The sequence below is a fragment of the Bubalus kerabau genome, chromosome 20, assembly GCF_029407905.1.
Source record: "Bubalus kerabau isolate K-KA32 ecotype Philippines breed swamp buffalo chromosome 20, PCC_UOA_SB_1v2, whole genome shotgun sequence".
Taxonomy (NCBI): domain Eukaryota; kingdom Metazoa; phylum Chordata; class Mammalia; order Artiodactyla; family Bovidae; genus Bubalus; species Bubalus kerabau.
In genome coordinates this window covers 40,932,079-40,945,067 of record NC_073643.1, presented here as the reverse complement: position 1 = coordinate 40,945,067, position 12,989 = coordinate 40,932,079, and the positions used below count along the sequence as shown (strand labels likewise).

The following is a 12,989-nucleotide window of genomic DNA, read 5'->3' as shown; positions in this document are numbered from 1 at the left end:
TGCACTGGAGAAGGAAATGGCAACCCACTCCGGTGTTCTTGCCTGGAGAATCCCAGGGACGGGGGAGCCTGGTGGGCTGCCGTCTTTGGGGTCGCACAGAGTCGGACACGACTGAAGTGACTTAGCAGCAGCAGCAGCAGCAGCAGGATTCTAATCCTGATTTTTAAATCCAAGGCATGAACTGCAAAGTAGGTTCCGTATTATTAGTAAGTTACTTTGACCAGCCAGTTAATCTTCATTTTTCTCCCTTTTCCTGTCCGTCTTCTAAACCTCAACCATATAAACCAGCAATAGAGGCTGTGTAAATGGACATTGTAGAAGGCTTTTCATTTTCAGGATTTCTTAGAATCTAGGGTGAGGCTCTTGAGCCTGAATGAGACCAGTCTTGAGTAATCAAACACAGAGATAGAGGAGTCAGAAGCAACCAGAAATTGAAGGTGGATTAGGGTGCCAGGTAATTTTCTTTTTTCATGGGCTACAACATTATTGGTGGATGTAAGTCACAGGGGATTAGAACACTTTGTTTGAAGTTTCACATCATCTGATAAGGCTGAATGCATTAAAGTGTTCCCCTGAATACAGAACATACCCCTATTATTGGGATCAAAAATCAGAGTATCCAGGGGACATTCCTGGTGGTCCAGTGGTTAAGACCCCATGCTTCCAGTACAGAGGGTGCAGGGCCCATCCCTGGTTAGGGCACCAAGATCCCACATTGTGCAGGGTGTGGCCAAAAAATAGAAAAAAAAAATCGGAGTATCTGTTAAATGTTGCCACAGTGGAAGAGGGGTAACACCATTTTGTAGAAGCACACGAGTTGCCCATGTTGATGGTAAATGTTGTGTTTTGTGACGTGAGATCTCATTGAGAAACCCTCCAGACAAGCCATAAATGAACAAAGTGTATTAATTAAGAAAATGGTTGATATCATAGCCTATCTCCCATCTTCCACCTCTGTACACAGTCATGAAACTCAGGTAAAGGTTGCTCTTGAGTAAATGATCCCAATTAGTTAAAACAACAATCATCTTGTTAACTTTCTGATTCCCTAGATTAGCTGGTTGGTGCTTCTGGTCAAGGCCAACTTGGCTGGTCTCTGCAGACTGCAGGTGGTCCTTCTAAGGCTGGATGGTCTCAAATAGACTTACTCTCCTGTCTGCTCTATGGCCTCGGTCTAGGATGGCTTCAGCTGAGACTGCGTGTGTCCGCTCCTCTGGTCTCTTGTCCTCTCTTGTTTCTAGCCTGGCATTCCTCACCTGGTGGTTTCCAGATTTCAAAGATTAACAAGACAGTATAAACCCTTGCACCCAAGTGCCTATATAAGCCTCTCTCTGCATCATGTCTGCTAATGTCTTTTTGGCCAAAGCAAATGTGGTCAAGCCCAGTTTCAAAGAGTAGAGAAATTGATCTGCGCTCTTGATGAGAGGAGTAGAAAACCACCTTTCCAAGGTGTGTGTGACAGGGAAGGCGGGAGTTGCTGGCCATTTGCCATTTCCCACATACGTTAGAATAACTTTGAGTAGTTGGGCTGGCATTAACATGTCCAGCAGCCCGAATCTGGACAAGGGAGAAGGGGGACCATGTTTTTGTCCCTAACTTCAATTTGATACGGGGTGTTTGTCTGGAGTCTTGCTTTATTCTGTCACTCTTAAAGTTTGGCCATTCACTGATAGGTTCTCTTATCTTGCATTCTTGAATTGTATTTCCGTTTTGATTAAGTTTTAAAATATTTGATTAGTCTATGCTGTGGTGCAAATATGATTTTTTTTTCCATTGTGTGGTGTTCTGTGGATCTTTGCGTTTTAGGAATGTTTTGTCCTACAACCAGTGTATTAAACCCCTGGTTTGAGCTTCCTCTCAGGCTATTTTGGAAGTACACTCATGACAGCTTCTGAAATTCTACCGTTGTGCTCTGATACAGTGATCCCTTTTTTTTAATACTTGTAGTCTTTTTGATGTAGCACCAAATTCCACCTCATTTTATTAGTCTATAAACATAACCCCATACCCAGTGACAACTGTGTTGGAATTTAGTCATAACTCAGGGCTCCAGACATTAATATGTAATCACCGTTAACTCAGAGCATCCATTCTGCGTTTCTGTCTCAACTTAATGCGTGGTTGGAATCATGGGCTAGTTAATTCCTTGCATTTTTCTGAATGTTACTGGATGTTTAGCAGCAACCCCGCCTCTACCCCTTTGATGCTCATAGCCCCACCTCCTCTACCCTTACTTATAACAACCAACAGTGTCTACAGACATGGTTACGTGTCCCCTGGGTGGGAATGGGGAGATAGGTGAAAATGCCTCCAGTTGAACCACTGCCAAGGCAGAAGAGAGAAAGACATTGCGAAGTATGACTTCTTATTAGAGAGCAAACTAGGATTGGCAACCAGACAAGGAGAACTGTAAGGGAGGAAGAGGTGCACTCATTTTTTCAGTTACCTTAAAATTTAACCTATGATGGCCCCGGAGTCCCTTGGACTAACCAGGAGACATCAAGTTGGATCTTGCTACATGTTGAAAGGGTTCATCAATATCTTAACTTTATTATGTTAGAAGTGGCTTAAATGTAAATAACATCCCTTAAACAAAAAGAAGTTTCAGGAGATATACTGGTCATAGATAATGGATTTAGAGAAACTCAGTTGGAAGAAGTTCAGTGTACACAAAAGCAGAGAAAATCATATCATGGCCCTTCTGATTCAAATGCCCTAAGATCCTAAATGTGGTTAATGGCCAGTCCTGATGCGTTTGTGCCCTGCTCGCTTCCCCTGCTACCCATTGCTGAATTCTTTGGAAGCAAAAATCATTTCATTTGTTGCTATTTCACTATGTGTCTCAAAGAAGGAACTTAAAAACCAAAATTATAACATGCTGGTGAAATTTTAATCTTCTGGAAAAGAGAAGATTGAGAGTAATACCGAGCAGTATCAGAAGTTAAGGGGAAAGTATGTGAGTCAGGATCAAAGAAGCTTGACATTTGAGGGGATTAAAAACTCCAGGAGGAGGAGAAGGGGTGTTGCCTGGTGGTTTAATGATTAGGATTGGCGCTTCCACTGCTGTGGCCTGCATTCAGTCCCTGGTCAGGGAGCTGAAATATCCGGCAAACTGTGCAACATGACCAAAATTTAAAAAAGAAAGAAAGGAAAAAAAATAAAGAAAGCTCCAGGGGGGAATCAAAGTTGGAGACACTGTCTCTTTGAGCTCCTTTCCTCTCTCTGTTTGCCCTGCCTGAGTGACTCTTAGAAATGCCTCTTTGAGCATAAGTTAAGGCACATGGGACTGGGATCCTTAAAAAGGAGAGAAGGCTGGCAGGGAACAAATCCATTTTCAAAAAAGAAGAGAAAAAAAAATCACAAAAAGGTATTGAAATATTCAGTCAATGATGGATTGCTCTCTGATGACTTTCAATGACTTTTTTAGTGGGTTGGGGTCTACTTTTAATAAAACAAAGCAAGGGGAAAGTCTGCTTGCTTTTTAAGATCTTGCTGGGACAACAGTGTTTCTCTCCTGTTCTGACATATTCTTAGAAGTTTCTCTCTTTTGATTTAGCCTTCCTCACTTGATTTTATGATGTCATATATCTCCTGTGTTTGGTGAGAGGCATGGTGTGTGTGAGATCCAAGCAGCTTGCTTGATAACATCCCCCCTCCCCCTTCTCTTTAGAAGATTAAACTGAGACTGTTGTGTCTGATGCCAGAACAGATTTAACCAATCATGTTTCCTTTACATATAGGTCAGTCCAAGGGACAATTCCGCACTGGATCCTATTATCCACGGGTTGAAGGGCGTCGTCCATCACGGTAAGGCAGCTGCGTACACTTCCCTTTTGCTGGGGTGGGGAAGGCTAAGGTCTCCACCTGAAGGAGTGGGTTATCTCACAGAGGACGGAGCGTGACACCCATTCCTCATGCCCTGATGGTGAAGGGCATGAGAGCCGTTATTTGATGGGTAAAGAGCACACCCATTTATTACCTGCAAATGGATCTGGGTTAACAGTAAGCCATTTGTTTCTCTTCAGGTACCACTCAGAATGCATATGTTATAAATCAGAACCTCTTAAAAGGTACCATTCATACACACTGAACCTGCCACCTGCCTCACAGCTATCCTAAATTGATTCCCTTTTCAAGTAACTTTTCATTTATGAATATCTTGATTTGCCTCTGAGATTTTGGGGAATAAGTTTAAGTAACCCTGACAAGTCATTAAACTTTGCTGCATGTGAACAAGTACCATCAGCTACTGGAATGGAAAATGCTGGGCTGTGTTCTGTGCAGCAGACATGTCTTATCCTCAAGCATAAAACTGGGAGAGAAAGTAAGATAGATGGGTTCTGTCTTACCCAACCTTTTTTTATTGGAGGAATTTCCCTGCAACTTTATTATTGGCGATGCATCATTACCTATGACATCAGGATCGTCTAATTTCAAAAGTACCCTGTCACGGGGAGGTGTGGAGTCGAGAAGTAATGTAATGATTTGCAAAGTTTTAATAATCTAATTAGAATTCCAAAGACATTGACAGAAGTAGCATTAGTAACCATAATAAATCTCCCCTTCATCTCCACGGCTGTGATAAAACATCTTCACAGCTTTCTGGGAGGGTGTCTTTCCACATTAGCCAACTCTGCCGAGCTTAACAAGCATTTTACCTGCTTTCTCTCAGGGAAACAAAACCAGTTTTCAGTGAAAGCAAGTAGGATTTGGGATTAATTCTTCTGCTCTTAGACCTGTTCAATCATACAGCAGGTAACAAGAGTAACCTGCTACTTACTGCTAGTAACCTAGTAAATGTAGAAAAGTAAGATGACCTGAAAACACCCCATTGAGGTTTTCACTGTAAGAAATTCCCATTGCTTCTCCATTTCTGAAGAAATCCCCTCCCACAAAATTGGGAAGTAGGTGGTATGGACAGTTCCCTTAGGGAGCAAAACACTTTTGCCAGCTCTTAGGCTGCTGCCCCTTGGTGACATGATGCTGATAGCAGTATAGGAGGTAGAGGATAGCAATCTAGGAGGAGATTTGCGTTGTACTCTGAACAGTTTCAAAAATGCACAGGATGTTGGTGTCATGGGCAACACGCTGAGTTCTCTGAGCTCTTTCTCAGGGGATGCCCTAGAAATCTCCACTGATGAAACAGCTTCTTGAAATTCCAGCCCATTGTGTAGATGAGAAGTTTGGGGGGTTCAAATGTACTGAATGATGGACAGGCCTTCCTTCCCCCTGGCTCTTCTTGTTATAATGCAATCACCCCACAAAGAATTCTAGAATCTTTAAAACAGGTACCTCTTCTTCAGCCTAAGAGGAAGTGCTCCATCAGCTGTGGCACTTGAATGGGTCTGTGGCATCTGTCATTGTCTCCACAATGATCAGTGAAGGAGATTCCATCTGTTAGAGAGAAGCATTAGGCTTCCTTTAGTCCATAAGTCCCCAGATCTCAGCAAACGCACTGCATTGTGATCATTTGGTTCATATGCTGCATGCTGGCATGATCGTGTTATCCTTCTTCATTCTGCACAATTACCCTCTAAGAGGCTGTTATGTGTAGGGATGTGGTACCTGTCCTGGCAGGGATGCCTACGATGTGGTTTCAACTCTGCCTCCTAATTGAAAAGTCAGAGGAGACCTGCGAAAAACAGCTGCAAAGGAGGTTCACTTCTTCTTCTTTTTTTTTTAATTTTTAGAACTTAGCATTCATGTCAGTGTAACTCAGAAGTTATTATCCCCTGGAGGGGTGGACAGATTTCTTCTTTAACACACAAGAGAATGTGTTTCTTTTGTCTCTTAAAATCTGGAAATGCCCCCTTTTTTAACTTTTTATTTTGTATTGGGATATAGCCAATTAACAATGCTGTGATCGTTTCAGGTGAACAGCTAAAGGACTCAGCCATACATATGCTTGTATCTGTTCTTCCCCAAATCTGTTTATTAATCGTTGATATTTGACAGAAAGGCTTGAGCGTTCCTATTTGTGAGTATGTTTGGTTCAACTTTAGTCTTCTGGTCAAAGGCTGCTCTTGGTTTGGGCACACATGGCTGGCATAGCCCTAAGGCTTCCTTGAATTATTCATCATGCCCAGTTATGGAACTCGGATCAAGGTTTCTAATGTCTGGCTTTTATCCTGATTATGTTAAGTAACATATACCGCAAAGGGCATGTTAAGTAACATATACCGCAAAGGGCACCAGACATGTGCCAAGCTGAGGTGAGGAATTGCAAAGTCACTTCTGCGAACAGATGCCTTCCATGTTCCAGCACAGGCCTCATCAGGGCCTTGTGGTTGGGGGGAGAGTGTGGGCTTTGGAGCCGGACTGGCCTTGGTGGGGATCTCGGCTTTGCCACTCCCTAGCTGGTTCAACAGCTGCCTCTTGAGCCCCTCTGAGGAAGTTCGCTTGTTTATTCCACAGAAGTGTTGCACGCCCACTCAGTCTGGTCGCTGGACTGATGAACTAGTGAAGACAGACACAGGCCAGCCCTCAGGGACCCGGGAGGAGATGAATGCCACCCCCTCTCCCCCTAGCCTGCCCAGACTGTCTCCCCTTCTAGTCTTTGCATCTGCTGTTTCTGTTTCCTCTGCCAGATAAGTTCAGCTCAGAACCCAGGTGTCTTCCTCTAATTATTTCAGGTCTTAGTTCAGATCTTTCTTCCTCAAATAATTCTTCCTTTATCCTACCCAACTCCCCACTGGCTCCCCACTCCCATCATTCCTTGTCATTTCATCTTAGGTTTCTTCCTTTGGAGCTCTTAAAGGTATCTGAAATCATGTTGTGTGTTTATTCCTGTGTGAGTGTGCTCAGTCGCTCAGTTATGTCCGATTCTTCGGCCCCCAGGTAGGAATATTGGAGTGGGTTGCCATGCCCTCCTCCAGGGCGTCTTCTTCACCCAGAGGTCGAGCCATCATCTCGTGTACCTCCTGCATTGGCAGGTGGGTTCTTTACCTCTGAGCCACCAGGGAAGCCTGTTTACCCCTGTATTATCTCCTTAAGTGTAGGCTTCATGGGAGCAGAACCCATGTGTATTTAACAGCTAATAGATCCTCAGCAACGTTAGCCAAAAGAGTGAATCAAGTAAAGATGCAAATAGGTGAAAAATATCAAAATATAAAATTGGAAAAAGACGAGGAGGAACTAAAGGCTGCTCAGGCTTTGCTTTCATTGGGAAGAGAAAGAAGTAGGATAATGTCTTGGAAACTTGATTTTGCGCTCTGTTCCTGGGCCGTGGTTGACTCTCGTTTTGATAACTCCCATCACTTCTGTCTTTCTTCCAAAAGAGAAGAAACATCTGAGATTGCTTTTAAAAAAAAAAAAAAAAAAAAAAACTCCTCTTGGAACTAGAAGTGTTTTGAGTTGAAGGTCCTATGAGGGATTTCAATGCTCTGTTAATGTGATGAGACATAAATAATCATGCGCTTCACAGAGTGTCTGGCTTGGGAACGATGATAGAGACATGTACAAAGAAGAAATCAATATCGATTTCTGTTCCAGTTCACCATTGTCTTTTATTTCCTCAGCTCTGGGAGTCTCATCTTAGAATATTAATTTCTCGTTAAGTGAATTTTTTTCTAATAGGAAGAATCTTACATATTCCTCCAGCTGAAATGGCAGTGAGGAATCTGGTTCCCCTAGCCAACCATTGGCTTTTGGTCACTAGTGTCCCCTGTGAAGCAGATGAAAGATTGGATTTCAAGGGGAAGAGACTGCCTGGGAAAGATAAGGAGGAGAGGGGGCGGGAGTGGGTGGGGAGAACATTAGAACCCCAACACAGGTCTGACACCTCCAAAGAGAGGGAAGCTAGGAGGACTGGCTGAAAGCATCTCTAAGGAAGTTTCGGCTGGGCCCTCGGAGAACCCCAGTGACAAGGCTGCCCGTAAGAGGAGTCCTCTGTGTGCAGGAGTGACCCCACCTTACCCGATGTGGTCACTGACTAGACATCCTAACACGACCGGTCTCCCTGGAGGCACAGCGGCTGACAAGCCTCCTCACAGCAGCTTGTCTCTAGAAGGAAGATCTTAGGGGTTCTCCCATGACTGGTCCAGCTATTCACATTTTCCTTCCAAAGACGTTTTCCTGATCACCTTGCCAAAAAGTTGATGACTTGTGCCTCTCACTTTTCCCATGCACAGAGCTTTTTACAGGCACTGCTTGCTCCTTTTGTGCACACTTATTGAGCGCCTAATCTAAGTACACCATGAAGCCACACGTAGAGAGAGAGCACAGCTGAGTTTATAGACAGTCAGGAGAGACATAAGGTTAAATATGTAATTACAGACTTTACTCAGACTTGGGATTACAGAGCAGGCATCTCAGACAAAATGACCCTTGAGACCTAAAGAGTGCATAAACATTGTCCAGGTAGAGAAGGGAGCCTAAGGTTTCAAGCAGCACCGGCATAGAGGTGGCATGTTTGAGACCCTGAGCTCCGAAACCTGGCGTCTCATGCTGGGGAGAGATACCTGGAAGCCTCTTGGCAGCGGAACGTGCACTCTCTTAAGGGTTCATTTTTCTATGTAAATTGTGATATTTACAAACTTGAGAGGCGTGAAGAAATAGAATGAAGAGAGATGATTTGCCACTGATTCTGATCCTGTCTATCTCTTGAGCCACAGATTGAAGCACTAAACTGGATCTAATCAGAGAATTTATTTACACTACCGCTAGCATCTGCTGGAAGGGAAAGAAATTGTGAATCATACTCTCTGCACTGACTCAGTCATTCACAATGCTTTTTGTACGTAAGAACCAGGACTTGTGAGCAGCCACGCCTGATAGAAATAATTGGTTTCAAAGAATTTAGTCTAATTCTAATTTTTTCAAAACCCATTAACAAAAATAAACTTGTATGTGAATTAGTATAAAAGCCTGAATTAGTATAAAAATATACCATTTCCCTTATAAGTATTTTGTACCCAATTGACCAGGCTAAGAAATAGACATTGTATAATCTTTCAGTGAAAAGGGATGTATTATTTTTCTTTCAGTTTTCAGATTGTCTGCTTTCTATTCTTTTTCATAATATCTACCCAAAGAAAATCCAGCAGACTCTACATACACCTAGTCTAGAATGCTGTCGGGCGTGGGAAGACAAACCATTCCCTCCTGTCAATCATCCAAGAAAGATTTGGGTTTTTTGAAGGAAATTTGATAGTAGTGATAGTTTGATTGTTGACCTTTGACTGTCATCTTTTTTTTTAATGTTTTTTGATATTCATGTTTATTTACTTGTGTGTTTGGCTGTGCCGTGTCTTGGTTGAGGCATGCCGGATCTTTAGTTGTGACATGCAGGACCTTCGTTGTGGCATGTGGGATCTAGTTCCTTGGCCAGGGACTGAACACTGCACTGGGAGTGCAGAGTCTTAGCCACTGCACCAGCAGGGAAGTCCTGAGCTTTGACTGTCTGTTTCTCTTTTGTCATCCCCTTGCTCTTTGTGATTTCTTCTCCCACTGAATGTACTACTTTAATGAGCAGGAAGGTATCGTCCTCAGTCACAGGAAACGTAAGGAAGACAGTTAGAAATTGCCTCAGACATTAGGCAGAACAAGATGGCTCTTCTCTCTGTCTTCCCTTCCCGCACACTTCTGAGAAAGTTACCAGTGAAAGTGCACATACATTATCACCCGAGAATGACTTTCTAGTCGTGTCACACAATGAGGCTCCCACAGGCTTTACTTGTTAAAACTCAGCACAGTGGAAGTTGAGTCTATGAAAGATCAAAACTTCCTTTGCAGAACGCCTCCCCTAACTGACTAGTTTATTCACTGGGCTCACTTAGAGGGTATTTTTTACTCGTCTTCTCCCCTGCTCTGGGATACTCATCATCCACTCACCAGGTCTATGGTCCATGAATAGCTAGACTCAATCTAGGCACCTCGCAGAAAGGGAAGTGATGACATAAATGCTGCAAGTCTATGTGACTGCCAGCCAAGGGTTTTTATTCAGTGGTGAGATCTGCTGTGTCTGCGTCTGTTCTGTTCTCCATATCCCACCTGCGAGGATTGAGGTGTCCATGATCGACACTAACCTGGAAGAGACTCCAGTCATGAAACTGAATTCCTTCTAAAGAGATGGGTAGGCTTTGCCTTGTCAACTGCCACTGCCACAGATAGACTGTTAAAAAACAAACAAACAAACACAAAAATACCCTAGCCCCGAGCACAGCACAGTTGACACTCCAGGAGAGGTACTGTGGGGACTACAGATGGTGCAGCCTTTCCAGAGGCTGGGTAGCCTTACCCTCTGAGCCAGCAATCCCACATGTAGGTATATACCCAGGAGAAATGGCCACAGAAGTGCTTGTACACAGGAGCTTTGTTTATAACAGCCCCCAAGTGTAAACAGCACAGATGTCCTCTAAGAGGAGCCTAGATATACAAGGTTTGGTCTAGTCATAGTGAGGGAATAGTCTACAGCAATGCAAAATGATGAACTTGATTCACACAAAAATGAAAGCTCATGTGCTGCATGGTTCTATTTATATAGAGGTCTAACATAGAGACAACTAACCTTGGTAGTAAGAGACAGAATAGTGGGGTAAAGGCATACATACACTGAATGAGAAAGGACCCAAAGAAATCTCCCAGGCAATAACAGTATTATAGATCTGGAAAATGATTAGATGTTACAAGTATAATATAAACATTTACCATACTGTCCCCTTAGATTCGTGCATTTGACTATTTGCAAACCAAAGAATAGCACATGTGCATTATATGTTAATATCTCAAAGATATTATATTCACAAAGATCAAAAATAATCCGGTACCATGTACCAGGTAGTCAATATTAAAAATCCTGACCATATCAAGTGTTGGCAAGGATATGAATGCCAGGAATTCTCAGGTCTCCTGGAAATGGTTTGGCAGTGTCTAGTCGAATTGATTGAGTAGTTGAACTGCTGTGTATGTCCCCTAGAAAAACTCCAGTAAAAGCACACCATGAGCTGTGTATGAGAATGTGGTGTTCGTTGTTTTTCCTGACTGCCGAAACCCAGAAGTGCCTCTGATGCCCATTGTTAGCAAGCTGGATAAATACAGTGAAGTATGGTCATACAACGAAACAATTCACCCCAGTGAAAAACATGTGGAATCTTGCGGCTCTCGCCAACATGGGCACATCTGAAAACCGTAAGGTGGTGCAGGAGCCTGAAGAATGCGCTGGATGTTTAAAAAAAAAAAAAAAAGGTGGGGGTGGGGAACCAGAAACCAACACAGCATTGTAAAGCAATTTTCTACCAATTAAAAAATAAAACTTTTTAAAAAAAAAGGGAAGACCTATTCTGTTGTTTAGGAGTGCACATGTCGGTGGTAAAAGTGTAAGAAAACGAAATAGTGATTATTTGAAAGCAAAGGTTTCTTTTTGGGGTGGGGAGGGAGAATGAGGAGGACCTCACCCTGGGAGGGTGGCAGGTCTCTTCATGTTCAGAGTGGTGTCAGTCCAGGGTTCGCTTTAGGATTATTGGTCAGCAGGACATTTGTATCTGTGTACCTGTCTGCATGTGTGTTAAATTTCACCATCAAAGACACTGATGAGCATTAGAAAGTCAGAGATGCAGGCAGGGCTTTATTCTGGGACCTATCAAGTACCAAGTGGCCTCACAGCAAACAAACAGACAGCGTTTTTGTTTTTACAAACTTTTTATCATAAGTACCCCTGACATGTAGTTTATTCTCTCTACAAATTGATTGCAAGACCCAGGAAAGAACTGTGGCTATCTCGGGATTGTATCATTAAGCAATGACTTTGGAAGCCAATAGTTCCTTGTGGAATTTAGAAAAGAGAAATCCGAAACCAAGGGGATGAGGTGGCAGGTGACAGGTTTGAAAACAGAAACTCCTCACTGCTAATGTGCTGGTACATGCTGGCTCTTCGCCGGGTCAGGGTGTAATGTGCCCTGCAGCCATCCCTAAATCCTCTGGAAACCCTCTGAGATGCAACTCGCATGTTCCCCGTTACGTAGGAAGGCAAGGAAAGCAGGCAGTACCTGGGTGACTTGAATCAAGGTCTTCGTGACTTCAGACTGCCTCTTCTTATTCCCAGGCCATCTCCTGCTCTGTTCTTGGCCAGGATGACCATTTGCTTCTTTTAGTTGATTGAAGCCCATCATATAGACTTGTTGAAGGGGCAAGTGAAGAAATACTTGAGGACCATATTCTCATCATTACTCCAATACCATTTTAATTATCCTTGAAGCAAAGAGCTTAGCCTGAGCCTGTCCAAGACTTAATGGCTGAATCTCCTGAAAATATCTTGCATGGACTTTGGAAAAAGACATCCTAACACAAGGAACATTGATAGCAAAGTATACTATTAGTTGGAAATGTCTGTATTATAATGCAGCAGCAAAGAGATGCAGAAGAGATGAATTGATGTGATCTGAGGGGTTCTTGCCTGTTTTGTGTAAGTGAACTTTGAACCTCTTTGATCATAGTGTCCATCCATCAAATGCTTAATAAGTGCTCGTTTGGGTGTTGAGGGCAAAATAATCAACTACATGTCCTCTGCCTTGGGAAAAATTTTAATCTCATGAGGATTTTTTTTTTTTTTTTTTTTTTTGGTTCTTGCCATTCTTGTTGTTGAAGGTCAAAGAGATTATTACTTGACTGCAGAGTCATCTCATGTGTTGACGTGGCTATAGTTGGCCTGGAAGGAATGGAATTTGAAAAGGAATTTGGAATTTCATGGTTTGAAAGGAATTTTTATTTTTAAAAAATTTGCTTATGGGATAATTTTAGAGGAGTGGAATTTTGTTATTTTTCATTTGAAATTTGACTCTTCCAGAATATTACTAAATCTAGACCAAGGCTATAGAGTTCAGATTGTCTTAGATTTGAATGCTGGCTGTGAAGCTTGGGAGCTGTGTGATCCTGTTCAAATCGGTGGTTCTCTTTGTCCCTGAGATTTCACCTGGGGGCATGGTGATTATGAAGGTGTCTGCCTCGTATTAATGATAAATGCTTTAAGACAGGGAAAGTACTGAGAAGGAAGG

The 12,989-nt window shown here is 42.8% G+C and overlaps 1 protein-coding gene across 5 annotated transcripts in view; it reads left to right on the top strand.

Annotated features, from left to right (window-relative positions):
• PTPRG (protein tyrosine phosphatase receptor type G) overlaps positions 1-12,989 on the top strand; it is a 770,267-nt gene that overhangs the window by 593,941 nt on the left and 163,337 nt on the right. For all 5 annotated transcript variants that reach the window (XM_055557457.1, XM_055557454.1, XM_055557459.1 and 2 more), the window contains one exon: positions 3,741-3,807. In XM_055557457.1, coding sequence (XP_055413432.1) covers positions 3,741-3,807 — 67 coding nt within the window. The remainder of the gene's footprint in view (positions 1-3,740; positions 3,808-12,989) is intronic.